Source organism: Erithacus rubecula, assembly GCF_903797595.1.
Source record: "Erithacus rubecula genome assembly, chromosome: 8".
NCBI classification, from domain to species: Eukaryota; Metazoa; Chordata; class Aves; order Passeriformes; family Muscicapidae; genus Erithacus; species Erithacus rubecula.
In genome coordinates, this window is record NC_136659.1 from 7,917,073 (window position 1) to 7,944,303 (window position 27,231).

The 27,231-nt window shown below is 40.7% G+C and overlaps 2 protein-coding genes across 7 annotated transcripts in view; one reads left to right on the forward strand and one right to left on the reverse strand.

The window, feature by feature from the left end:
• Window positions 1-25,290, forward strand: part of GLS (glutaminase) — a 59,989-nt gene extending 34,699 nt beyond the window's left edge. For 3 of the 4 annotated variants that reach the window (XM_079311777.1, XM_079311780.1, XM_079311779.1), the window contains exons 15-18: window positions 19,591-19,652; window positions 20,549-20,625; window positions 20,781-20,844; window positions 21,204-25,290. In XM_079311777.1, the coding sequence (XP_079167903.1) occupies window positions 19,591-19,652; window positions 20,549-20,625; window positions 20,781-20,844; window positions 21,204-21,360 (360 nt within the window). In that variant the 3' untranslated portion in view covers window positions 21,361-25,290. Of the gene's footprint in view, window positions 1-801; window positions 3,906-19,590; window positions 19,653-20,548; window positions 20,626-20,780; window positions 20,845-21,203 lie in introns of those variants that run through there. The other variant, XM_079311778.1, reaches the window with a different exon arrangement.
• STAT1 (signal transducer and activator of transcription 1) overlaps window positions 11,125-27,231 on the reverse strand; it is a 36,465-nt gene continuing 20,358 nt past the window's right edge. For 2 of the 3 annotated variants that reach the window (XM_079311765.1, XM_079311764.1), the window contains one exon: window positions 24,887-26,918. In XM_079311765.1, coding sequence (XP_079167891.1) covers window positions 26,895-26,918 — 24 coding nt within the window. In that variant the 3' untranslated portion in view covers window positions 24,887-26,894. Of the gene's footprint in view, window positions 11,646-24,886; window positions 26,919-27,231 lie in introns of those variants that run through there. The other variant, XM_079311763.1, reaches the window with a different exon arrangement.

Genomic DNA, 27,231 nt, shown 5'->3' on the forward strand with positions numbered 1-27,231 from the left:
AGAAATGTGGGAAGTTCTTCTCTAAATGCCAAACTGCTCAATGACATGTATTGCATCAAAGCTTTCAGATAATCTAGTTAGTGTACATTATTAGTGGACACCTACCTGGGTGGACCACACTACCACAGGGTTTTGTGTGGGAGAATTTACTACTAGATTTGTAACTCCATTTCATGCACTTCATCTCCCCTGCTAGGTTAGGTGGATGGTATCTGATGGAAGTTGCAAAGAGTTTTCCTGTACTGGTTGCCTTTAATAAAGACTTGACCAGCTGGTGGGCTTAGCCTTTCTGTTGTGTGCTGCAATGCACGAGATCTGTGTTTAGCTGTATTTTCATGAGGATATCTCTGACACCACATGACCTGCTGAGAGTTGCACAGGCAGTGAATTCAGGCATGAATAGTACTGCAGACAAGAGCCTGCTACTTAGGGAGCAGTGTAAGCAGTTCTGGGAGTGAACTGAATCCATTCCAGCTACACTTACAAAAGATACAAGTGTGAAGGTGTTGAGATAAGGGAAACCTCTTTGTTTTCAATACCATTAATGTTTTGACTAAGGCCTGAAAATTCCAATACGTGAAGATGCAGTAGAATGGTTTTTAAAGTGCTTCTATTTGCATGTATGCATCTTAAAGATACCCAGTTTTGAATTTGATTTTTTTAATAAGTGGAAAAGGGAGACTAATAGTTTATGTGAAGAGCTGAAAAACTTGAGTTGGTTAGCAATGACTGCAAGTATAGATTTTTTTTTTTTTTCCTTCAAGTACACTAATAAATAATGTATGTTGCTTGAACAACTAGCATTCCTTTGGACCAATGGACTATGAGAATCTCCAGCAAGAACTTGCTTTAAAAGAAACAGTATGGAAAAAAGTGTCACCTGAATCAAACGAGGACATCTCCAGAACCGTAGTGTATAGAATGGAAGGTCGGGGAGAGCAGAACTAAACGAATGGGTTCTAGTTTCATTAAATTCTTCATTTTAAAAACCCTCAAGCATCTCTAAATTTATCTTTGATTTGAATATTGTTTACCTGGTGTTTCATTTATATATACATTTTGTGTAAGTTCTGTATGCTATACCAAAAAGATTGTCAAAGTTCAAGGGTGTGTGGGGAAAAAGCATGTGCAAACAAACCCAAAGCTGTAAACTGACTTTTGTAGTTATTTGGAACACATTTAGTTTAAAAAAAGTAAAGGTAAATCTTAGTGTTTTCAAAGATATACCACAGAAGTGGTATGTATTTGTTTATTTTTGTTTATATCTGAGAATTTTAAGTATATGAACTTTGAGGCTGAGTAAGAATTTGTATCCACTGAGCAGGGTCAGCATGTAAAGATAGAATATGAGTTAAAATACAAAATAGTTTTCAGCAAAATACAGCAAATTCCTGAATTTCTAAATAATTGTATATTAAGTGGAGATAGGTTCTGAGTCATATTATTACCATGTCAGGGTTATTTCAGTGTGAGCTTTCAAATTTGAACAGAAATGGACCCTTGGCATATGCCGTGCAAGTGAAGGTTATTTTTTCTTTTAATCAAACCATTAATAATTATTAATGCTAATGTTGTAATAAAGAGAGCAAAAATGCCTGGGCAGGAGTGGGAGAAGTGGTGAGGAGGAGGGAAAAAACCTGTCTTGTTTGCAAGTTAACTAATGCAGCGGAGAGATTTCTGATCCAGCTATTTGGAGTGTCTCTCTTGCTGCTTGTGCTGCCAGCTGGTAGCTATGACTCAGAAGTCTGCCTTACTAATAGTGCTGAGCTCCACCCTGGAAAGGAATGTTAGCAATCTGGAGTTTAGAGTGGTAACCAACTGAGCAGTGAGCAGGAAATATGTTCACAGGGAAGCAGATAGGTAGATCTTATTAGAACTGTTTACAGTTAACTTATTTTTCAACCATTTAATATGTGTGTATGTTCATATATGAAGACCAGAGGTTTCACTTACACATGAGCAAAGTCTCAAGAAGTTATCATTAATGGCTATTTTTTGGAAATTATTTTGAGTTTGCAGCTCTGCCAGCTTGCTGAGAAAGAGGAGTTGCATTTTTCTACAGGCAGCTGTGTCTCTTAAGCTGCATAATTTGATAATTTGAGTATCTTGAGTAGGGTGTAGCTCCAAATGATATATTTAAGCTTCAGATAGGCTCAATAGGCAGTTCCAGAGAGAGGTCAAAGACTTGCTAAATTCTTAATGCTTGCAGGGATTAGATTCTGGTAATGCTAAAAATCTTAGAAAAGTATTCTCTATACATTTTTTTCCTCTATAAATTTGCAAATAATCTAATACTTCCCATCCCTAGTACACATCACAGAGTCCTGGTTTATCAATCTGGGGAAACTTGCCCAAGCAATGGTAAATTGTATTAGTTGATAGGGGATTTTAAGAGACAGTGACAAACAATTCAGTAGTAACACCTTCACCTCTTCTCCTTCCTCCCTTCTCCAGTTTCCTCTTCCTTTTTTAATCTAAAACTCCAAAATTTTGATATGTGAGTTTTGCCTAATGGCAGAGTTAGTTTTTTCCTGCCCCCTTTTTTGACCCATCTGGATGTTCATGAGTTTTGGAAGATGCATAAAACAGAGCTGATGTTCTCTGAGAAAGCAAGCTGCCTTTAATTATTCTGTTTAGATATTGTTAGTTTTGCATAAACATTTGAAAAAGCTCTGACTAAACCCTGAATAATATTCATTTAGCAGAGTATTGTAAAAGGATGGACTTCCTGTCTTTGAAGCTTAGGATGAAAATATTTAAGCAAAACAATACAGAACATCAATTTTCAATTAATTTGATGCCCTACTGGGATGAAGAGGTAAATCTGTGGTGCAGGTGTCAGTAATAAGTGTCAGTCATGAATTGCTGAATAATATCTTTTATAATCTTATCTCTGATAAGGTTAGGTTTGTTATTGCTTATCCTCAGAAAAAAGGCGAAGTCTTGAATTACAAAAATGTCTTGCCTTTTGGAGGATTTTGCAGTAAACTAGTAGCTACAGAGATATAAATATTCAGATCCTGCAGAAAATATCTGAAATACCCTCAGTTGCAAGAGGGAATATAATGTGTCTGTGCTGCTAATGGAAAGTATTTACAGGGGTGACACGTTGCTGCATGACTTGCTGATTTAATTAAAAATGGAAAAGGCATAATGCAGGATTTGCTTGATCTGATTCTACTTACCATGATTTTAGTACTGTTTGAAACCACTTCTAAAGATGTGGTTAAAGATGAATAATTTTTCCACGTGCAAAAACTTGTGGTAGAGTCAAGTCCTGCATAGGAAATATAAAAATAAGAAAACTACTAGATCTTTAATATGCATAATAAGAATATTTAGAGTACAGCTTAAACAATCTTTAAAAATATATATATATTATATATATTACAGTTCTGTAATATATGCTTTTGAAGCCTGCCTCAGAATTGAAGGCAGCTTCTAGCTGGGAAGAGTCAGGAGGAGACTCCTCTGAACCAACTGTTCTGTAACTTGCCCACACTTGTAGTTTCTTGCCCTGGCTGCCCCATGTGCAGATGGCTCCTGTTGGTGGCCAAGGTCACCCACCACGGGCAGTGGGAGAGGCTGGGGCCTCAGAGTTTTAGTCATTCCATGTGTGAAGTCTGCAACGGTTTTAGTGTTCACCTGTGCTACAGTAATAGCAATTCTTGATATTCAAGCATTTTAGCTGTTTGTTTGTTTTTCTTTGTCAGCATCATTAACATTTCATTAGAAATGTAAATGCTTTTTAAAGATTTATTTTAGCATTTGTGTTGTACCTTTTGGCTCAGTTGTTAAGTTACCTGTCTCGTTTTCCATTTTTCATTTGCATTGTATGTTATTTATGTATCTTGATTTCCAGCATGCTTATTTTTGTATTGTTTAATAAATTTATTTTAAGCTGATTTTTTATTGTATTTTTTTCTCTCTCAATGGAGAACAGGTTTATTCAAACACATTTTTTAGATTGATAGTTGAGATAGTAAGCACTCTGTTCTAAAAAAGATTCTGGAAAGGTAGGTAGAATAAGCAGGTTAGTGAAACCAGTAACTGAAAACTTTCCTAAGATTTTGTAAACATTTTGTACAATATTCTAATTATTTTTCTCTTTGAACTGCTCTCTTAGCAAGTTGAAAGTAAAAATCAAAGTAGCAAAACTTTCTCACCGTGACTTTTTTAATAAAGGAGTCCTGGTGCAGTAGAATTGTAGTTTTGAAGATACTGATTCAGTCACCTGGAACATGTATGGTTAATGGTGCCAGTGTAGTAACTGCTGAGCCCGAGCATTATGAAGGGAAAAATACAGCTTGTAAAAAATTCCATGTAGCAGGGGAGGTGGTCCAAACCCCACATTGTACTGTGGGATAGTGTTGGTGGGGCCTGCTTATACTGAGGATGGTCAGAATTGTGAACTTAGCTTTTCTATAGACTGGTTTATAAGCTGAAGTTATTTGTTCTATGGTTGTAAAATTAGCTGAGTGTTCATTATACTTAAAAACATCGCATATCAAGGGAGTTTATTCTCTAAAAGCCATAAAGATGATGGGAGGAAAAAGAGTAGTAGGTACAAAGAAAGAGCCACAGGTGATTGACCATAATATTACTTTGGCTCTTATATGGTTTTCAGTATATATTTGTGTCAGAAGACCAGTGGGTGGGTAGATGTTAAAAAGAGAATGGATTCTGAGGAGGGTGGGTGGGTGGGAGGGGTGGATGGATTATGCTGGTTTTTTATTGCTCATATATCTCTTGGTCTTGATACATACATGTCATTGATGCACAGTAATTTGTGAACAAAGGAATTAATTATGAGCAGAATTTATGTATGATGTTTTAGTATCCTCAACATTGTTTGTAGGCTTGTATTGGGTTGTTTTTTGGTTTTTTTTAGTTTAAAAATATTTCTGTAGTTTTTTTGAAGGTTCAGAATTAGTTATTGCAGTGAAACAAGAATAAGCTTGTTTCAGCAGAGTTCTTATTAGAATGACTTAAATAGACTTAATAATTTGCCTTCAGTGCAGAGTCTTGTTGAGGATTTGAGTTCACATATGTCTAGTGGTTGGAGAGTGGGTAAAATGCTTTAAATTGGGTAGAAATCTTAACTAAAGTGTTCTTTCTTTTATCATGCTGGCATCTTGTCTGTTCCACATTTGTCTAGTCTGAAAATGCATGACTAATATATGTGAAGGCATGGTTGAGTCATGCACAGCCCCATTTTCTTTCAGGAATTCGTGTCCTAGTATGTTGAATAATTTAAATAGTCTAAATTATTAAACTACCTACCTTGAATCAAGCTTAGCTTCTGATTTGCTGTTTGCTCCTTTTAGAGAATATTGTGTGCAAAATAAAAATGCCCTCTTTTGTTTTTTATGCAAGTAGGTGTTAATTTTATTGCTGTCATCCAATCTTGCTTTATGCTGACTTTTGGTATCACTTGGACATTGAAATTGAAATGTTTTTGCAAGACTGAGTGGTACCATTCTGCACATGGTTCAGCTACTCTTGAAAATGCCACGTGTTTCTTCTGTGCTTAGCAGGGGTCACATCTGAGGCTGCAGCTTAGCTGAATAAAGCCTAGAATGGAGTTGAGTGGCAGAAGTGTGGTGGTGGCAGGTTTGCTGGGTGTTTTGTTTGTTGTTTTGGTTTTTTTTACCAATTTAATTTGAACAGGACTTAATTGAGACAATAAAGCTGGCATGCGGGCTTGACCGAGGACAAGGCAGGTGGGTGTTTGGAGAATAATAGGCACTTTGGCACCTCAGCACTAAGGCTGGTGAGGAAATGGGGTTGAAGGAAGGACAAGGGGAAAAGGAAGTAATTCTAGAATGTCTTCCTATGCTCAAAAATATTCCAGCCAGCCATACTTGGATGCATTGTATGTGTTAAGCAGGCACGTGGGGCAGCATATCTGCTGTAGGGTGCTGCTTCCTGTTTTATTTGCTGCTCTGCTCCAGTTCTGACTCAGCTGGCACATAACTGTGCCTTCATGTGGTTTTGCAAAACTCACGTGCACGCTGTCAATTGGAAATTTATCTTCCTATCTTTCCTTGAATCAGGCCAGATTTACTTAGCTGGGTGCTAAGAGGTTACAATAACCTCTCTGTAGGAGGTGCAGGGGGTACTAGTGACTGAAACCTGAGAAGGAAACCACAAGTCACAGAAGCTGGGAGGGATCTCTGGAGATCTTGCAGTCCAGCCTCCTGCTCAAAGAACCATCTAGTGTCACTTGGGTTGTGTTGCTCAAGGGCTTTGCCAGCCAAGTGTTGAAAATCTCCAGTGATGAGGTTTTGTCATCTGGCTGGGTAAGTTATCCCAGTGCTTTAATGATTTGATTAAAGAATTTTTTCCTAGCCTACAATTGGAATTTTCCCTTTCTGTAGCTTGTGATAGTGACCTCTGTGTTTTCACTGAATGTGATGCTCTTCCCATTATGCTGTAATCTGTTGGCTTTTAGGGAGTCCTAGAAGTGGCATAGGGAAAAATGGCTTTTGGTCAGCAGTCATGGGTATTTTCACTTCCTGTTGTATTTTCCCTTCTGGATTCTAAGTATTTTTTCATTGTGTCATTGAAAATTTAGGGATTTTAGATTTAGGGATTTGAAAAGGCCCTGTTCCTTTTATTTCTCTATTGAACAGGCTAAATGCAAACGTGGAAGTGTGTTATTTGCTGAGGGATGGCATGTTACTGTTAGGACCCCTTGTGATCAGAGCACTTGTCAAAACAATGAACTGAGAACACAAGTGGAGTGATAGGAAGAGATAATGTTGCTCATTTCCTGTTGATGTCATTCACTAGCCCAGCTTTTTCCTTGAGGCAGGCAACTTTATTGTTTGTTCAGGAATTACTCAGGCAATAATCAAGGGTTTTTTGGACTCATAGACCTGCTTTTGGTTATATGTGTAGCTTTTACTTTCTGAATGGAAAGTACATTTCACACTTCTTTTGAAGGACCTCTCTCTTAAAATTCTCCAGCCTGTATTTATTGCATGTCAAATAATTCAAATGTAATCTTGATCTGAGAATAAACTGTTTTGATTAAACATGTTTTAAAAAATCCCCACTCATGCCATTGCAGTGCAGGATTAAGAATTATGATTGAGAGCAGAGACAAGCAGGTTAAAATAGCTGAGTATGTTTTATCCCATATATCAAGGCTGCTGGGGAATAGTATGACTGTTTGCAGTGCTTAAAGATAAAAGTGGGGAGGCAAAAAGATTTATTAATCTAATAAATATTTCCAATACAAGGAAAACAGGTATAGAATATGTACCCTAAAAGTAAGAAGAAGATTTATAGAAACTTGATCCTAGTATTTAGAAAGAACCTTCACAAGAAGGGTAGAGTCTGGTAAGATTTCCCCATTCTACTTTCAGCCTGCAGGGTGCAGTCAGTCTGTTGGTAGTGCAGGTGCCCTACATCCTTTTAGAGAAAAGTCCTTTCTTTTGGCTGTAATTCCAGTTCCAAGTCCTGAATTTAAGAGTAAACTGTCATCCACAAATTGGGAAGTGGGCTGGGAAGTGGGATCATTGTCCCACTCTACTCTGTTGTGTGGGTATCAGTGGTGTCAATAGGTCCTTGAAAAGGCAGACATCCTTTTGTCCTGTCTGCTTAACACAGCTCCTGTCACTAAAGCACCCATCAGCATTCCACTTGATTCATGTGACTGCCGTTGATCCCAGTCCTTTGCTCCCAAATCTTGCACAGTTAGTGATGTCTATATCCATTACTTCAAAGCCTCTTGTTTTTTTTCTCTACACCCAGGATCAATGGCTTAGCATTCATTCCCCTTTTTAAGGTTTCTCTGTATATTCCCTATGCTCTTTGTTGCAGGACTGTTAGCAGGGGTTTAGTTTTTGAAATGGAGCTACTAAAGTAGGTATATTATTTGTGGTAATTTACTGCAAGAATTATTTTACCACTTTTGAACTTCCAGCCATCATTATTTACTGACAAAATGTTTCATTGCTGATGAGAAATGCTGAAAAAGTTTGACAGTGGAGTAAGTTAAACTCTTTGAGAGGGTCATTTTCTTAAGAAACTTGGATGCTTTGGACATGTGGCAGCATCACTGAAGTATTTCCATCCAAGCTGCTGATGGCAAATGCATGCCACCTAGAAAGGAAAATTTGCCTGGCCTTCATCTTAAACAGTGTAAGTCTTCATGCTTTAAATCTTTCACTTGATCTAGTAAACTTTTTGTTGAAAGGATTATTGGACCTACCATTCCTTTGTGATACTGTTCATGGCCAACAATGCAGCAGTAACTCCTTTGGTCATCCAGGACAGGAGCCAGGCCAGGTTTTTCTATGGCTGCCTCTTAATTCACAGCTCTGTGGAGCTGCCTGATTCACTATTATTCACTACTGCTATTCTAATTCAGTTTTCTTTGTTAGATATTCAAGAACTCTTATTGCTAGCACAGTTTATGAGTTTATGGATGTCCATGAAAGGTCTTTAAAAAAAAAAAAACGAACAACAAAAACCAAAAAAGTTAAATCAACCAACTTTAGCTCTTAAGTCTAGTGAAGGATGATTAAATTCTCACTTGATATTTTGGGGGTCTTCTCAGTGATGTGATTAATTCTGTTGCTTCCAAAAGCAAAAAGCATGTTAATTCATTGGTACCAGAAGAAATTGGAAACAGCAGGTGGAAGCAAGCACGGCCATGCTCACTGTAATCTAGTGAAGGCAGCTTTGGTACTCAGTTTTCTCTCTTCTTCCCAGTATTTGTACTTTCTGAAATCAACATAATCATCCCCAAAATAAAGGGATGGGATGGGTATACCCATACCAACGTGGATATTAAACAAAGGATGAGACAGAGCAAGAAATTGTTAGTGAGTACCTCTTGAGATCAGCTCCTCTTCTGCCAGGCTCATCTCTTTGTCCAGGCACACATGGAGGGGCAGGGAAGCTCTCCAGTCACAACATTATTATCTGAGCACTGGTGAAGCTTTAGCATTAGGTACTGAAAGGACTTATGTGTTGAAGAACTTAGGATGATCTGTTGTCCAGGGGTATCTGTGACAGCAGTATTGGCTGGGTCCATCCTAGTGCCTGTTCTTGATGCTTCATACCTGACTTATTTTCCTGGAAGTTTCTTCCAAATAAAGAAGCATCTGTTCTGGGATCCTGTAATCTAATACTGATGGAGTCAATGGCTCTGAATCTTGAGCTTGATTTCTGTGGTTTTTTTCCTGTGTACCCTACCCCTTGAACCCAGTTCATCATTAGTACTGGTTTTATCTGCTAGAAAGGGGAAATACAAAAACCCAGTCTGCTTACCACAACATTTTCTGCTATCTTCTTCCTGATGATGGCACTGGGAAGGAGGAACTGCCCCATCCACACACCCTGGAAATTCTTATGATACTATGTAATATTTTCTAGTAAAACTGCATTGGTATTCCCCGATTCCTGGGGGGAGAGGCTTGTGTGCAAGGATCCAGTTGCACTTTGCTTTGTGTGACCCACTCTCCACCTCCTGGAGATCAAATTCTGGAGTCAGGATTAGTGAATGGTTGTTTCTTCTGCCTCCATCAGGGGAGGCAGAGGTGGGAGTGGGGCAGTTCAGGAACATGGCTGGCCAAAACAGCTTGTCTCACCCTGTGGGCTTGCACATCTCAGGAGTGGAATAGATGGGCATGGTTTTTCTGAAGGAATCTCAGTTGCAGAAGGTAAGTAGATGTTTCACTTACTCTAGTAAACATTTTGTTTAATTACTTAACTCTTAATTCATCATAATTAAATAGTCTTATTTGTAATTTAAACAGCATTAGTTTACTAATACTTTAGAATTAATCAATAGTCAGAACTGTAAATAACAAGGCATTGCAAATTCCCAGTGTGTGTTGCCATGAAACAAGGTTTCTGCTTCCCTCTCTTGCCATCATCAAGGGCTGTTGTGTATTTCAGGCCCTTGAGTAAACCCAAACATAGCATGAAGCAGATTATACCTATAGAATCACAAACTGTATTGGAAACATAGATTATTCCCTATTCTTGTTTACAAGATTCTAAATCTCATTCAGCATTTAAAAATTATACTAATTAAATGTAATAATCTCTGAGCATGCATGGGATGAATTAATTGTAGAACTGAGCTCAGTCCCATCTGTGACTCACTTTAATATGTATGAGTCAAAGAATTTTTTTTGGACAGTTGAAGAACTTGCACCTCCTGCCTGATAGTGTTTAGAGTGAATTCACAGGTAGAGAGGTGTTGTTTTGAAGAATACTAGTGTTACAAACTCCTTCCAGAAAATTGTGTCCACTTAATGGCCATCTTATCAGCAAGAGGTTTGTGCTGGAAGAGAGGAATTTTGTCTTTCATGGCTCCAGATGTGATTGGAGGAAAAGTACTTTCTCCTCAGTTACTGCTTCTTGTATCCTTATGCTATTTTAATTTTATGCAAATTAGTACAGTAATAGAGAAGAAAAAAGAGAGAAACTCTTACGGTATTGTGCTCATTTTTAGATGCTTTTGAATACCTCCATTGATTTAAAGCATTTTGACAAAAAAACTCACAAGCTTCAGGCAGAGATAGATCAAGAAATGCAGTTTACTGGAACATCTGGTATCAATACTCTAATTAGTTGCAATTTTGGATGGCACAATCCAGTACTTACCTCAAAAAGGCTTGAATCAGAGTGAAATATGAATGGTGGAAAACCATTTGATGCCAGTAGATGGAAGAGGGGAACAAACCACCTCTACTCAGCCTTCCCTCCAGGAAAGCTTATCTCCCTTAGTGGCCTTAGCCCATCTGTTGGCAAGTAAAAAGTAGACTGGGAGTTGTTCTTAGGTTGAAGAAAGGGTCCTGGTGTCAAGAGAAACTTTTGGTGTATATATTTGGTTTAATTATTTCTTACATACAGCTTCTGTGACAAGTTCCAAGACTTGAACTAGTTCTGGCTTGTTTGAATGTTTGTGCTCCTGTGTCTGAACTAAACCTAGTCAAAATTCCTTACTCAGTTTCTGGATTTTAGACAATTTTAAGACCACTGAAATTTTTTTTTGTCAGTGTCTACCAGCTAGTTCAAAAATGAATTAAGTCAGAAGGAGAAAATCACTAGCTTTATTCTAAAAAATTTGATTTGGATTTGAAACAATGTGAAAAGTTGAATTGCAAGAAGATATTTAAATACCTACTGGGATTTTGCCCAGCTTTAAATAAAAGTAATAACTAACCAGTGTGCTGGCTTGCCTGAGGGTTTTGCAGCTCTAGCATCACAGTTGGTTTAGAGCTGCTTTGTGTTTGGGTATATGAAAATACAGTCTCTTGTGTGGCTGCAGTCTAGACATCACTCATGGGAGAAGCAGCTTTCAGTATTTCAGTACATGCATGGCTTGTGTTTGAGCAGGGCTGCTGGAAACTGGAGTGAGGAATAAATAAGCATTTTGTCAGTCTGCTAGTTTGATATCAACAGCACAAACTGTATGGATAATTGCTGTGCAAACAGCATTTCAAGGTAATTCCACCAGGGAGACTCCAGAAATAAACTCTGTGGCAGCAGCTCTGAAAGTCACTTGTGGCAGCTTTGAGTCCAAAAATAAACACTGCACCCACTGAAGGCTGGTAGAACTGAAGGAGCTGGGTATTGTCCTCTGTCCCCAGCTGTGAAAAGGGAGGACCTTGCACCATCTAGAGGAAAAGAAAGGACAGTTAAAGGGTTAGAAAAGGAACTGGGGAAAAAACTGACAAAATCTTGTTTCCTATGTTAATTTTAAAATGTGGCAGAGTAGATATTGGCAGATTCTAAAGTTATTTTTGCACTTTGGTCACATGAGGAAACAAGGATCAGTAGTGCAGAAAATAGCCTAAGGAGGTGGTGGAAGTCATCAAGAAGAAATTCAAGTTTTATGGAACAACTAGCCTCATCTGTTATATTTTCAAATATATCAATATTTTAATATGTGTAGTTATATGTATTAATTTTTTCACACATCTTCTAATTATTTATAGTGTAGTGGGAACAAAGACTCTCCCAAGGAATTCTGAGTTTATAACTTCTTAAGACCCTTGTGTTTGAAGTCAGAGCAGGAGGCTCTGTCAGAGGCAGTTGGTGTTGGGTTGCTGTAGAGCTATGTGGGGTCATTTGATCACTTTACTGAAAGCCTCACTTCTGTGTACTTCAGGAAGTTATAGAAATTACCTGTTCTTGTAGAACTGAATTTTCTGTAGAAAATTCTGTTGAGGCTTAATCCAGAGGCTCTTCAATGCCTTCAAGGGCTGTCCATCCCTAAAAATAATCATGGACAGAACCTCACTAGCAAACTCTGAGACCACTTCAGAGCTGACCTGAGTGGGCATCTAAACTGGTCTGGGATTCATTTAGTGAATAAAACATGGCACTTAGGTCTGAGAGCTGTGTCCTGGCAGGTGACTGGCACTGGAGGGGGGCACACAGGTCAGGTCCTGGCTGTGAAATGGAGGTGATGCTTGGCTGGCCTTGGAGGGCTTAGAGATTGGTTGGGTATTTGTCTATAGTCTTAGTTTTGACTTTGTGAAGTATGTGCTTTACTTACCCCTAGGTAATAAGTTCTGCTTTATTTCTCAGGAAACAAAGCAGAAGCTCAATTGCAAAAACAGGGTTTTGACTGAGATTTCTTTCCCTATGAAGTACGTCTTACCTTCATATTGAACAATGGTATTTTACAGGAAAACTGTGGCTGTCTCTTTTAGACTTGAATTTTTTCTTGTATGTAGACATTAGAGAGTAGATTCCAGGTTATTGGAAGTTAAATGTAAATGCAAAACTGGCTTATTTGTAAAATAAGTGATCCTCTCTAGTGTCTGAACATATAGATACCCGTGTTCCATTCTCAGATCCATCCCTGGTTTATTTTTATCCTTTTAGGGACTACTTGCATTCTAGTTTCAGAGTTGAAACGCCAAAATTTGTTTTGTGCAGGTTTGAGGGGTTTTTTTCCTGTTTGTTTTTTACTTTATTTTGACACCCTACAATGCTGGGGTGAAGCTGTTGTAAGGCTGTGGTGCAGCATAGGTGAATTACAAGTTCAGTGTGTAAAAACTGGATGACTAAATAGTTTGCTTTATGCTCCAGCTTTACTTTTCGTGGTGTCTGTAGGTTAGCACTGCTGTTTCAGAGTTTATCTTGGCGTCTTGGGTTGTCAGGAATTGTTTTCCATTGATAAAATAAGCATCCAAAAATCAGCAGTTCTTCCAAAGAGCAGGAGGAGGGATTGCTTTTTGCTGGTGACCCTCATCAGGGGATCAGCTATAGGAAAAGCAGCTGAACAGTGCTACTGTGAAAGTGATTTTGGAGCTTTTATGACTTTGTGGAATCGCTTGTGACTCGTGTAAACTCTTTTCTCCCGCCTTCCTTGTCGGTCCCCGGCCATGCGTTTGCATGGGAATAGGCGGTGCTGCTGTGGAGTTAATCCCCGTTCTCTAGACGGTGCTCACCTTGGGCAGCTTAGCCGTCTATTTTCTGCCCTTGCGAGCTAATGCGGCGCTGAGCCGGATCAGCTGTGCCCGCGCTGGGAGCACAGGGTGGGGAGCCGGCCCGGGCTGGCCACCGGGATGTGCTCTTTGGAAATGCCACCTGGCAGGTTTCCCTGTGAACAGGGAGCTGTGCTGTGTCACCCCAGGGAGGCAGCCAGGTGTCACAGCTGCACATCAGCTGTGCTCGGCCCCGGTGGGGACAGTGGCACGGAGAAGTGTGCCTTGGGGACACTTCCAACCAGCTGCAGGACTGCATTCCCATTGCTGTGCAGCTCTCCTAGGGCTGGGAGCCTCAGCAGCAGCTTGGGGGGACATAACCCAGAGCCCTGCTTACCTGGGACCTGTGCTGAGGTCCAAGCAGTCACCTGTCATTAGGGAAGTCAGGCCCTGAAATTTAAATCCCAGTTTATCTCTATGTTTCTGTGCCATGCAGGGGAAGCTTTAAAACTTAGCTCTTCCAGCCAGTTGGTCACAAGGGCAGGGTTCCCTGAAAGGAAACGTTGTGTCCCGTTTTAAAAACAAAAAATGGGATGTGAGAGAAGAGTGTGGGACAGCTAGCTCTGCTCTCACTTTTTAACTCTCGGTATTTTTGAAAGTCTTTTCTTGATCTGGTGTACAGTAAAGTTCAGACACGGCAAAGTTCTTTAGAAACAATATCCATTCAAACCTTTTTTTCTTCAGTATTTTGATTATCTCTTCATTAGGCTAACTTTTTGTGTTATCCCTAAATACCATGGAAAGAGCCTTGGAAAGTTTAGGGGAATTGTTTATTTATCCTTGTTTGGTTTACCTTGAGCAGCCCTTTATAAACTATAGGATTTGACTGTATTGCTCAGCCACCTGGAGAAACATAAAGTTGCAAGTAATACTTTTTTTTTTCAGAATGTTAATTCTGTAATGTTTTCAAAGAAGTTAGAGAGGGCAGAGCTTTCTCAGGAAGCAGGACACAGTAGGAAATTAAAATCCAGATTCACTGACCTTTTTAGCTAAGAGCCTCTCATGGAATTAATCCTGCTTTGAGCTAAATTAATTTTTTTCTGGAGGATTTGCTTTCCATACATGCCCAGCTGTTTGGCTTTTCCCTCCTGACCCAAGTGCAGTGCAGGGCAGAGGCTCTCCCTGCCCTGCTGGAGGCATCTCAGTGACAGCAGAGCAGGACAGAGCCCCGTGGTGACAGGGACACATGGGCAGCACAGAGCACAGTGCTGGCACACTCAGCTGCTTGCCCTTGGCTCCTGCTCCAGGTTTGGGTGTTCTGCATTAATGGTGAAGGCAGTGGGCAGGAGTCAGGCCACTCTCCCTTCACCACGAGACTGTAGCAGTTCATTTCCATCTCTGGGCCTGTTTCCCACCTTAGTGCCACTAACAGTGTCAGTGTGCTGTCTCTAAAGTGTTTGGAGAGCTCTTCTGTGGATGGCATTAGAGCCAGGCAGTTTTCTACAGTTAAAAAAAATCATCTAAACTGTTCTTTGTTAAGAGAGAAGTGATTCTATCATCTCAGAATCACTGTTGTGTGGGCATTTGCTATTAGCCATTGTGAGATTATTTAAGTAAGTCTGGATTTGGGTGTGCAGCTCAGATAGGAAGGACTGTTTTGTTACAAATACTCCACCAAGGCAATTCTCACATTCCAGCCAAGGCTTTCAGATCAATTAGATGTTGTTGAAATTTCACTTGTAATAAGTAGCTTCAGCATATTAATACTGAAGTTAAACTTTTTTTTAATGAAGTTTTTCAGTTGGCACGCTCAGAAACTGATAACCAACTTTAAAGATCTCATGCCCAAGTCCTTTGTGCTTGCAGAGAAGGGAGCAGAGCTGTGCATGTGCTGTGTGCTGGGCCACGTGCTCCCTGCTGCAGTTCCTCTGTTCCTGTGCTTGTGTCACCACTGCTGCTTGAAGGAGACTTCTCTGAAACTTTCAGCACAGCCAGGCTCAGGAGAAGTTTAAAATAACTGTGACTGGAAAGCTTTGGTCTGGGAGCCACTCTGAGTTTTGCTTTGTAACTGGCAGTGCTGTAGCTCACTCAGTTTGTCCATTTGGGGTGTTCTGTCCATTTGCACTGGTGTTTTTTCCCTTTCATTTTTTGCCTTTTTGTCCCCTGTTTATCTGAAGTACCTGCTGCAGCACTGTGACTTCCTGCTGCTCTGAACTGTGGCTGTTTCCTTGCTTTAACCTGACCTCAGTGCAGTTCTTGAGCAACAACAGTCTTGATTTTTCTTTCTTGAGCTGCTCACATCCTGCCCCACAGACTCAGAACCATTAATTAGAGAGGTACCTCTGGAGGCACTGGTTGTTTGGCCACCTCTGATGTGAAGCAGGACTTGGATCCTTCATAGCTTTGTCCAGCTGAGTCCAAAACACCTACTAACCTGACAGTGAAACTGTGTTTCTGATTTCTACCATTGAGTGTCATGAGTACTTCTGGGGAACCTTTCCTTGCTGGTTTCACTGCCTGGATAATGAGGATTATGCCCAGTGCTGAGGAAAGAGAGGGTCTCATTGTAGCTGAGTGAGCAGTGCTCTGTGTTGTTGGTGTGGTGAGAAGAGAGCTGCCAGGTTCCTCTGCTTCCCTGCGTGCAGGTTTTCTCTCTTGTTTGACAAAAAGTGCAGCAGTTTCTGGGTTGGGTCCTGCCATGCAGCTGTATGGCAGTGTGTGATCTGCTTGTATAAAGCAGAGGGACTCCATCCCTTCTCCTTGTATTAAATTTTCAGAGTTAGGGAATTATGTTCAGTAGAAAAAGGTAATTCATGGCTGTTGGGTTGAAGGTGAACTTTGTGTTTCTAAACATTAGGAAGGCTTGTGTTCACTAGTGCACCAACACTGAATGTTCATGAAACACTTGGTGAGAAACTCACTGAGTCTCTAAACACTTAAATTAGTTGCCTTGTGCCCTACTTAGTTTAAATGAGTAGAGCTCATCTGTCATGTTCACTATTTTTTTTCTCCCCTGCAGTTGAAAATCCCAAAATCGTATGTTTGCTGCTGCTACTTCAGAGTTTCTTTTGCCTTTTGCTGCTCTTTTTTTTTTTTTTTTTTTTTTTTTTTTTTTTTCAGTGAACCTGTTATTTTGAGCTAGTACACTGTGAGCTTTGAGTAGAGAAATTTGTACTTGACTTGGTGGCAGCCTAAGTGAGATTCTGCACAGATACAAAGCTTATGGCTGCAAGTGCTGTTCACATAGTAAGTTTTTCTCACAGTAGATGACCACCTCTTACATAATGATTTAGTATACATACTGCTTAAATTAATGCTCTCTTGAAAACTAAGGAAGGCCCACAAGATGCTTGTGGAGATTATATATTCTTACTTAAAAAAAGTATTTTGTATTTGCAGAATCCTAAATTTATATTGAATTCACTTTTTACATGAATTCAATAAAACTTCTGTTTATGGCTGCCTTCTGAGCAGTTTAATTTCATACCTTATAAAGTTTGTTAATTTTGTAGCCTGGTCTGTGCTGCTGTTACAGTAGGGTGCAGTTATGAGGTCAGGGTGTGTTTTGTTGGTAGCAAATCCAGTCTAATTCTCCCATAAAATCATTGAAGTCTCTCTAGAAGCAGGAGAAAGTTGTCCCAAAAGGATTTTTTTAGCTGTGATGGCCACACTTGGCTTGTTTTAGCTTGAGTTCATCTTTGACCAGCTTTGGATGATTACTCTGCTAATAGTTGTCCTGCTGTATTTGTTGGGTTTTTCCTGCTTTTTGTATCCCATTACTTTTAGTATTGGACACAGTGCAAATTTCCTTCTGAGGTAAACAAGCAGAGATCCTTTTGTCTGGACTTGAATTTGTTTTTGTTTTGATCTGTCAAGAAGTTCAGTTTTAAAGTAACCTTTGATTTTACTTGATTTATCTTCAGGAAGGAGCAGCTTTGACCCTCCCAGATTGTTGAGAGATGTGATCTGGGGTGATTGTGTTACAAAGCCTCAGGAATCTCCAAATTACGTTTTGTCACATCATTACTGAAAACAAAAATCTCTTTTTAGCAAAATGTTCAGCTGAATCCAGGATTCTGGGTTCTGACTGCACTTGGAAAGTTGTTTTTTGAGGCAAGGAATGTGCGCTATTTTTGTTTTATTACTTTAATACATATTTGCATTTCCCAGAAACATCAAGAAGCCCAGCCAAAATGGTCAGTTACCTCTGAAATGGTTTTTATGAAAGACAGAGTGTCCTTTGCTCATCCCAGATCCTGAGAAGGGAGAGTATTCATCACCTGTAGGACCTGAAACAGGGAGTGCTGCCAGCCTGCTCTGCCTGCAGGGCCCCACCGGGTTGAGGAGAGCCTGAACCACCTCGATGAAATGTAGAGATTATCAAACTGAATTCCCTGTCAGACCTGCATCCAGTCTGCAGCCTGGTGCCTGGAACAGATGCTGTCTGTGCTAGAGGGTTTGGCATTTCACTGTAGCTGTGGTGGTTCCCTTGGAAAGCCCAGGGAGGGTGGCTGGGTGGTTGCTGCCTCTCGCTGATGCAAGTCTGTGTGTCTGTGACAGAGCAGCACAGACCTCAGCCCTGCAGGGTGCCCCAGCAGCTCATTGCCCTGGCTCTGCAGCCCTGATGCTGGGCTAGGGCTGGGCAGGGGCTGAGCCCAGCCCTGCTGAGCTGCCTGTGGCTTGGCAGGGCTCAGCTGGGTGGCCAGCTCTGCCTCCCCGCTGACCTGCTGAGGAGTCTTGGTCAATGGTTTGGCTTGTGGCAGAAACTCTAAACAAGAAAAGTTGGTGGAAGGAGTAGAATCACTCAAAGCTAGTGCTCTGAAACACTGAAGTCGAGCCCAGGGGCCCAGCCTTTGTCCCCAGCCAGGTTTAGGGACAGCACAGTAGGGCAGAGCCCCCTGAGAAGGGAGTCCTGCATCTCACAGCCCTCATCATGAGAACTGCAAAGGAGCTGCAGCAGTTTGTGGGTACTGGGCTGAGGGTGGCTGTGTCCCCACATTGTATTTCCATCCTGGACTCTGTGGCTCCTTCTCCTTCTCTTTGTGTCAGTGCCTATTTGAGGTGTGAAAAACAACAACAATTCCACAGCTTTGGTTTAGAAGAGGCGCAGATGTTGGCTCATCTGTGGCCCTGTGAAAATACACCAGTGTTCTTGCAGAAATCTGTGGGAGACGTGCTTGTGGGTGGGGAATTTTCATGTTGTTTGTTTCTCCTCCTTGTAGAAGGTCAGTGCAGCATCAGCTCCCTCTTTTATCTCTGTTTCTTGGCTGGTGGGAGCGACAGAGCTTTGCAGACTCAGAAAAGCAAAACAGCATTTAGAAAGTTTACTGGAAATTACTGTGAAATGATGCCTAGAAGTGGCTATGTCAGTTTGTGAAAGAAGCTGATGTGGATACTTAAAACCATCTAGCTTGTCATTTTTGGCTCTTGTTAAAAACTGCAGAGTTGTTATAGCCAGAATGTATTAAAAATGTGCATGGGGCAAGGTTGGTGTACCCTGGCAGTATCATTTCTTACTAGAGTAATTAATACAGGTGAGAAAAAGCACTGATTGCCAGAGACCTTACCTGTGTTGTGCTTTAAGCTCATATTTATCTAAAAAGATCCAACTTTATCTGCCTGGAAACCTAGCTTATTACATAACAGAACTGCTTAGAATGGTTTATTTGAGGAAAGTCTCTATGTTGGATGTATGCAAAGATAATCTGTAATACGTAGAAAAAGGGGTATAATTTCTTCTCTTCTGCTGACATAGATTTCCTCCTGGCATTAGGAATCTTTGCAGTTAATAATAATAAAAAAAGCCTCTTACCAGAGTGAGATTTGCCTTATGAGAGAGAAGTCATGGTTTTATAAATTGAGTGATGCTGTCTGTGCAATTCAGTACTTGATAACATTGTGCATCTGAAGAGAGAAGTAGTGTTTGCCCATAAAGCAAGGCTCATGTTTTTTTACCACAACAGAGCAGAAATTAATTGTTTTTGGTTGTTTTACTATCCTTAATGACTTCAGCCTTGCAAAGACAGACCTTGCAGTACTGGTAGCAGAGCAAGCTGTACTGCAGAGTGTGATCAGGCAAGGGGATACAATTAACAAGTTCATAAGCACTGGACCAGCTGGCCCCGCTGGGTTTTCTTTTTGAGGAAAGGAGATCAGTAAACTGGAACTTAATCTTTCTTTGTAGGTGAAGTCTGTGATAAATCTGCTGTTTGCTGCCTACACAGGGGACGTGTCTGCACTCCGGAGGTAAAATCCAGTGGGGGTTTGGAATAGGAATGCTGCTTGTTTGGTTCCTGCTGTTGCTGTTTGTTTAGAAATATGCATGTGCACTGTCTGTGCTGGGGACATTGAGCTGCATGAGCTAGAGATTGAGTATGTTCACCCAAAACCCAACCAAAAGACCCAAATCTAACCATCAAAAAGGTACCCTCACAGTATCCTAAATACCATCGTGTTCCACTTCTTTGGATCACAGTAAAACAAATTTTTTAACCATTTTTTATAGCAATAGCAGAAAATCCTGTCTGTACTCTCACCTGCTTTAATATTCAATTCTGAGAGTGCCACAAAAATTCAGGTTGGAAAATGTACATTGTTATTGGACAGGTTAGGACATATAGCTTTGCTTTTAACATCTGGAAAATTTTAAAGTAATAATGGTAGGAGACTAAATAAGAATTAATTTGGCTAGACTATATCTAGATGTGATTAGTGGGTGGAAAAATGTATATAGTTTAACTCTGCTGTCCCAGGGCACCATAGTGTGAAGCAAGAACTCTCCCAATCCCTTAATGCTGCTCAGGATTTTCAGACTTGGGAGACTTCCTGGGTATAAATTTACTTTGCCTTATGTGGCTTAGCTTGTCCATGTACAATTTTAAATCAGGTGTGTTGACTGTAATGTTTTCTGCAAAGATGTTTTATTTTTATTTATGACAACTGAAGAGCAGAAAGAAAGTTAAGGCACTGAGCTGGTTTTTAAGGCCAAAGCCCCTTTCACCATCAGGAAATAGGGGATGTGCTCGTGGTGCTGCCACATCCTCTTGTGCCAGAGTGATGTTTTTCCATGCTGGTTTTGTCACGTGCTTTCAATTGTGTCAGATTAACCTCTGCAATCTGTTTTATTTTATTTTGTTTTTAAGGTTTGCTCTGTCAGGAATGGATATGGAGCAAAGGGACTATGACTCACGGACAGCCCTGCATGTGGCAGCTGCAGAAGGTACTGTCTCCTCACACTGCATTTGCTGTCTGTCTGTCTGTCTGTCTGCCAGCTTGCTTTAGAGCATCCTGGCTGGCTTTGTGCACACCTGCTTTTGTCTGTACATACATGGATATAGAGAAGTAGAGGCACTCACAAAGCTGCTTTTCCTGTAGGACACGTGGATGTTGTTAAGTTCCTATTGGAAGCGTGCAAAGTGAATCCTTTCCCCAAAGACAGGTGAGTGTTTCTATTGCTGGTTTGGAGGAAAGATGCTCCAGGAACACTTCCCTAGTGTTCGTGAGGAGAGGTGCCTGTCGAGTAAGAGTGGAATGTGTTGAGCCAGTCCACTGAAAGCAGGGAAATGGGATTCTATTGGTTCTCTGTAGGTTCTGCACACTGAGCAGGAATGAAAAATGAACCACTAAACCCATTATTTCAAAGGTTATGCTCAGCTTAATGCAGTTCCACAGTTACTGAACTGACTGTGGTCTGTGTGCTGAGCTATTAGTGCAGTATGTAAAGAACTGGATTTGTGGTGCTTTTTGGCTCTGTGCTTAACATGCCGATCCTAAAAATACCGTGCTGCTTTTTTGTAGGTGGAATAACACTCCCATGGATGAAGCTTTACATTTTGGACACCATGATGTTTTTAAAATTCTTCAAGAATATCAGGTCCAATACACGCCATCAGAGGATAACAACGATGGGAAAGAGAACCGAACGGTTCATAAAAATCTGGATGGCTTACTATAATCATCTTCAGCTAGATCCTAAGAATCCAGTCACTTACCTATTTAATTGTGGTATGCATAAGTAATGAAGAGCGTGTGTGTTTCTATCTGATAGTGGTATATATTTTACAGAAGCCTCTGTTACTTCAGTGTTACGTTACAGGAGTTTCTATACGCACAGGACAAATCCAATCTCTTCAAAAGAAACAAAACCAACTAAGAGTCTCCCTCCATAATGTGAGCAATATTACCTCATGCTGCATATAATTGATGTATAAAAATATTTAGCTGTTGTTGGCTTTACTGTGCACTACTTAATTTATTTTTGTGTTCTATGTGAACTCTAGTCTGTGGTCAGGAACTTTTCTGCTGAATTTTTGTTTCTTTATTCCTCTGTTTCCAGTATGGCCAGGATGAGCCAGAGTACTGTCAGGTATGAGCGTCAGTGAGGTTTTCTGAAAGCTGAGGATGCTGATGTAGATTTAGGCTGGGTGTGTTAAGTAAGTAAGGATCTGCACTTATCTTTGGGAAAAAAAAAAATAGAAAAAAAAGAATTCCACACAACCTTGTTTACATAATATAAATATCACAGAGTATATAGGTGACACTTGTCAATGGTCTAGGCTTGTTCTTAGAGATAGTCTTGTCAGGGAATGTGTTTTAAGGTTTGTTTGACCAAATGGTGTAGGGGAATGTGACTTGTAGCTCCGGTGTGTAGTGGGATTTTTGTCTTGGGAACATTTCTCTCAGTTCCCTTTGTCTTGCCTCCCTCCTCTCTCTCCATGTTGAGCTGCTAAAGTACTTCCCCGTGGCTGGGGAGCGCGGGTGCTTCCACTCCGTGCAGTGTTCCTTGCAGGTCTGTTTGCACTCCCCCTGGGAGCTGACAGTGCTGCTCCTGGTGGAGCCAGCCAGGGCAGTGGAGTGCTGGGAAGGCAAAGAACCAAACCAAATACTACACATCAATCTGAGCTCATCTAGGCTTGCAGTAAGGAACACGGATGGAGTGAAACAGCTTTAAGGAGCATAGAGCCAATCAAAACAGGAGCAGAGCAGGAGATAAGCCAGGTTTTGGGGTATGTTCTCTTCTTGCACTGCCATCAACCAGGGAGCAGGATATTGCATCACTGGGATTCCCCTGGTGTGGGACAGGAGTTCAGCACCAGGAACACAAGTAAGTAAATGCCTTTTGTGGTGAATGGTGGCATTTGTTGTCTTGCCACTGAAGCCAGCGTGGCACGTGCCCTGTCGTGGAAAATGTAGATGCAGGTATTTGTAGTTCACAGAAGTCCAATATTGCCACAGCCCCCTGCCCCATGTACAATTGCTTCTGCCAGTGGCATAAAACCTCAGGAGCAGTTACTTCAGATACTCACAAAACACTACAGTTGTTGGACGTAGGCAAGGATTTTAGCACAAGAGTTTTAGGCAGGAATCGTTTAGCACATGGAAAAGGAGATTGTGCTTGAGAATCATGTATGTGGTGGTTTTTATCCTAGCATGTAGTGTACAAGTCATAAGCAAATCCCAGAGTTCAAATTTTCTGTGTTTTGGCACCAAAATCTCCTGAAATAATGCCCAAATTCTTCCTGGAATGGCCCAAGCACTTTATAAAGATGATCTGAACCACATTACCCTCCTTTAGCAATGAGTACACTAAGGGTTGGAGAGAAGTGACTTCTCCAGAGCGACCCAGCAGGTCAGTATAGTTGAGAATAAATCCTTTCAAGTTCCTGTACAGTCTCTTGTTGAAATGCCATACTGCCTCCCTGCAGGGAGGACAAGCCACATGGAAAAGTGCTTGGTACTCATCACAAGCAGTGACTGTCTTCATCATGATGAAATCTTCAAAGAGTCTGAAAGTCTAAAGCCCTCAAATAGCATCTCTAAGCTGGCTGGCATGGTTATCAAACACTTTTTCTCAAGAATCCTCCTGTTCTTAGGCTGGTTGGGTTTGTTTTTTGGTTGCTTTTTTTTGTTGTTGTTCTGAAGATCAGCTATTTTTCTGAAGGCTTTTAACCCATTCTGTCATTCACATCCTGTGTCATGGCCACCCTGGTTGTAACCAAGAACTAAAAAAGAGCCACATCAGTCACTGGGTAGCAAAAAACAACAGATTTATGGGCTTCTGTGTAAAGGAATATTTTCAGATGGATCCTAGTTCAGAGTTACCCATTTCAGTGCTAATCTTCTCTGTTTTGCCCCTATTACAATATATTCTGTAGCTTCTCAGAAAAATACCTGATTTAGCTTTATTTAACTGCCATTGCATTGTTCAAACTGGCATTTTTCAACACAGGTATATTCTATAGTACACACAGTACAAACAAACCAAAACCAAAAGAAGGACTTTAACTGAGCTAACATTGAAGATCATGGCTGTCCCTAAATTTAATGCTTTCATACCGAGTGCTTTTAGCCAGTCTTAGCTTCAGTGCATTTTTGCTGGTTAGTTCTAGTATTTTCTCATTGTGAGAAGATGGATTATTTTGTAATGTCCAATTCAGCGATGCAGCTACTTAGACATGGCGTTATTTATAAATATAAATATATGCAGTACATTGGTTTGGCTGTTTATCATTCATGACACTGACATGTAGATTTTACAGTAAATAGCTTTTGGTTATCTTATCCAACGCTGACTTCCTTATGCTCCAAAGAAGATTGCCCCACTCCTTTGTTTTTATGTCATATATGTTTCTTCTGTATCACAACCTAAAATCGTTCAGCTAACTTAATGCTTTGTACTCAGAAATATTGTGGTAGTCTTAGCATTAATTAGCCTTTGTGAACAAACTGTATTGTACCAGATTTTTTTTTTTTGCTTCAGAGCTGGACTATCCGTGACTATACTTAACTGGCAGTGTATTTCTGGTCATTGTAACTGACTGGGCTGATCTTGACTTTTAGATTCTGTATTGTGGGGACTAGACAGTGATGAATGTATTTCTAGCAGTTTCCCATGAATGAATCTAAACTTGAGCTGTACTGGTTCTGAAAATGAAAGTTATTTATTTTAAGAAATAAAATCCAGATAGTGTTGCTTTTTACAGCATAATAAATGGAAATACCAAGATGATGGTGGTGCTGGTGAGTTTTATTGGTTATCTGTGGGACTGCCATTGAAATGTCTTCAGCTGTGGGAAGGCTGTCCTGGAAAATCTATTCTGGTCATTTCCATTGTGCAAAGCATACAGGAAATCAGAATGAATTTCTGTAATGTAGTGTTTTTCTCATTTTTGCTGGTGTTTATTTTGAAATCTACACTTGCAGAGCTGTGTCCTTTTAGTGGTTGCTTTTTGTTAATGCTGGAATTCTGGCCAGATACTTTGAACAGGTCTAGCTTTTTCTTTACTTACTCCTGCTATCCTTTATCACACCAACAGTTTCTTTCCTTTATTATTCTTCTGGCTCTACACTTCATATAAAAGCCTGACAAGTGTGAGATGAGGGATTTTGTCACTTACTAGCCCCTGAGAAAAACAGCAGTGGTCCAGCTTGGCAGCCCACAAAGCTGAGCCATAGATCAGTTATCCTAGTGAGGACTCAAATTAGAAATTTAAATTCAGTTTATTGAAGGTTGTGTGGGGACAGAAACAACCTTGAATGAAGTGATACAAGCAGTTATAAAAAGGAGTTAACAGCCACCTTCTAAGAACTCCAGTGCAGACAGACATTCAAAAATGCAGAGAATTAAAAGTATCAATACTGCCTTGGGCTTCAGAGCTGTAACTCTAGGTGCACAAACAGGTTTAAAATTATATACAGTAAAATACTGACTGGCACATCTACTTTATAACAGAAGTAGCCAAAACATGAGAGAGAGAACAAAAGTGAAAACAGACAGTTCCATTTATTTAAAATAGATAAAACAATATTCCATTGAGGAAAAAAATCACTGCTTCTAAAACTACTGGCTATGGAAAGGCCAACCTGTGAATAAGGCTTTAAGTCCCACAAAAGTGAAGTATAAAAGTAATGACGTGTAAAACATGAATACAAAGCATAGCTCAAAAAACAACTTGATTTTTATATTAGCAACAGCTACACATTCAGCTAGTTACAGTAAGATAAAAGCATTAAGTCATTTCCTGTAGCACTGCTAATCCCAGTAACCCAGGGCACTAAAAATAGGTCAGTTGGTAATGCTTTCATTTAAATACATGTGTTACATGCTCTAGGTCCTTTATTTTTTCTTTGAAGCTTTTGCAGGGGGCACATCAGATATCTTGGGCACAACACACCAAACTGAAGCAGTCCCTGTTCTCCCAGACAGCAGCTGATGGGTCTGGAGTGGCCTCTGGAGGTGACCTTGTCCAACCCCCTGCTCAGGCAGGGTCCCCTCCTGTGGCTGTCCTGTTCCTGCACCTGGACTGGTGGGTCCAGCACGAGTGCTCTGCAGCCCCTCTGCTCAGCAGAGGGTTAATTAGCAACCTGCACTAATAGTTATGCTTAGACAGAGATACCAGCTGCCTAGAACAGCCTTGCCTCTTAACTGAGAGATGTTAATTGCCTTAAACATGCTGAGAAACAAACCTGTTCCTCCTCTGGTGGAAGCACAGCTTCATCCTTTCAGTACTGCAGACTGCATATCCTGCAGCCATTGCTCTGGATAAACTTTAACTTCTTCACCTCCCTGTGCCTTACCCCTAATGACAAAACCACTTCATTATCAAAGCCTGTAAAGTCTTTTAGCTGTTCAAATTAACAGTTAAAAAAATGCCCTGGTTCATAATGCATCAGAAAACTGAGCTCCATTCCACCTGTTATAACCTATGTGAGGTCTGTATTATTGCAAAAGATAAGGGGGGACCAGATCCTCACCTTGGCAGATTAGGCACAGTAAATAAAACCATACTTAATCCCTTTGCAGTCTCCTAAGAGGAGGTTCTGATATTGTCGGATGGCTGCAGTCTGCAGAGGCTTTAGTCTTGATTATACACCTTGGGTTGCAAGCTCAGCATGTGCCAATGCAGCCTTAAGGGAGTGCCCTAAGAAATGCTCTTTTGGAGAGAGATTGTGCTAAACATCCTACACAAGATTATGCCTTGTGAAAATTGCGAAAATGAAATGCAGGAAACATTTTGGGCTTCTGCTCCCTCAATGGGCCATGCCCAGAAGAGCTAAAAGCACAACAGACTTCAGCAGCACATGGATTTAGTGAAGCATGTTAGCTGTAGAGTGTTTTCTTTTTGTGATGCAGACAAAAATTCAAGGTGTAAACTTTCTCTGCAAAAGAACAAGCTTTTCTTTGAAGCCTTCTATGTACAGTTAACTTTTTTAAACGTTTAACTAATTCCTTCAAACAATGAATGCATGTTTCTCCCATCACTTTTACTGAGGAGGTCACATTGCCACCTTCCTCTTCCTCCACTCTGGCACAGTATCTTGCATATTAAACAAAGATAGGCATGGAATGAGGCTGCTCAGGCTAGTGCTGTTGATATTCCCATTAGCTAAAAGTGCTGCTGGGCCTTCAGGCTGAGAAACCAAAGGAGGGAAGCGTTATCACCAAGGCAGTGAGGCTTGCTAATGATGCAGGGAAAGCTCAGCCAAAGCTCATAGCTGAATGTGTGTACACATCTGCAAGGAGAAAAGGAAACCTCCATTACACAGGCCCTGTACACAGCCCTGGTTCTGCCCCAATCACACCTGATCCACACTTTAGGATTCAGCTGCTCAGGGTGAGGAGTGGGCATCACTTTGTTTTTCTGAAGCACATCCTTGGAGGACAACAGTGCCCTGTGAACAGGCAGTATCTCACCAGTACTGGCAGGACAGCACTTCCAAACTGGAAGGCACAGAGAGGAAGCTTTGCTCTCCTATTCTTCACCCCTCTCCATGCAGGCATATGGAAAAAACAACTGCTGGCAATCCCAGTCTAACTCTCCAGCTT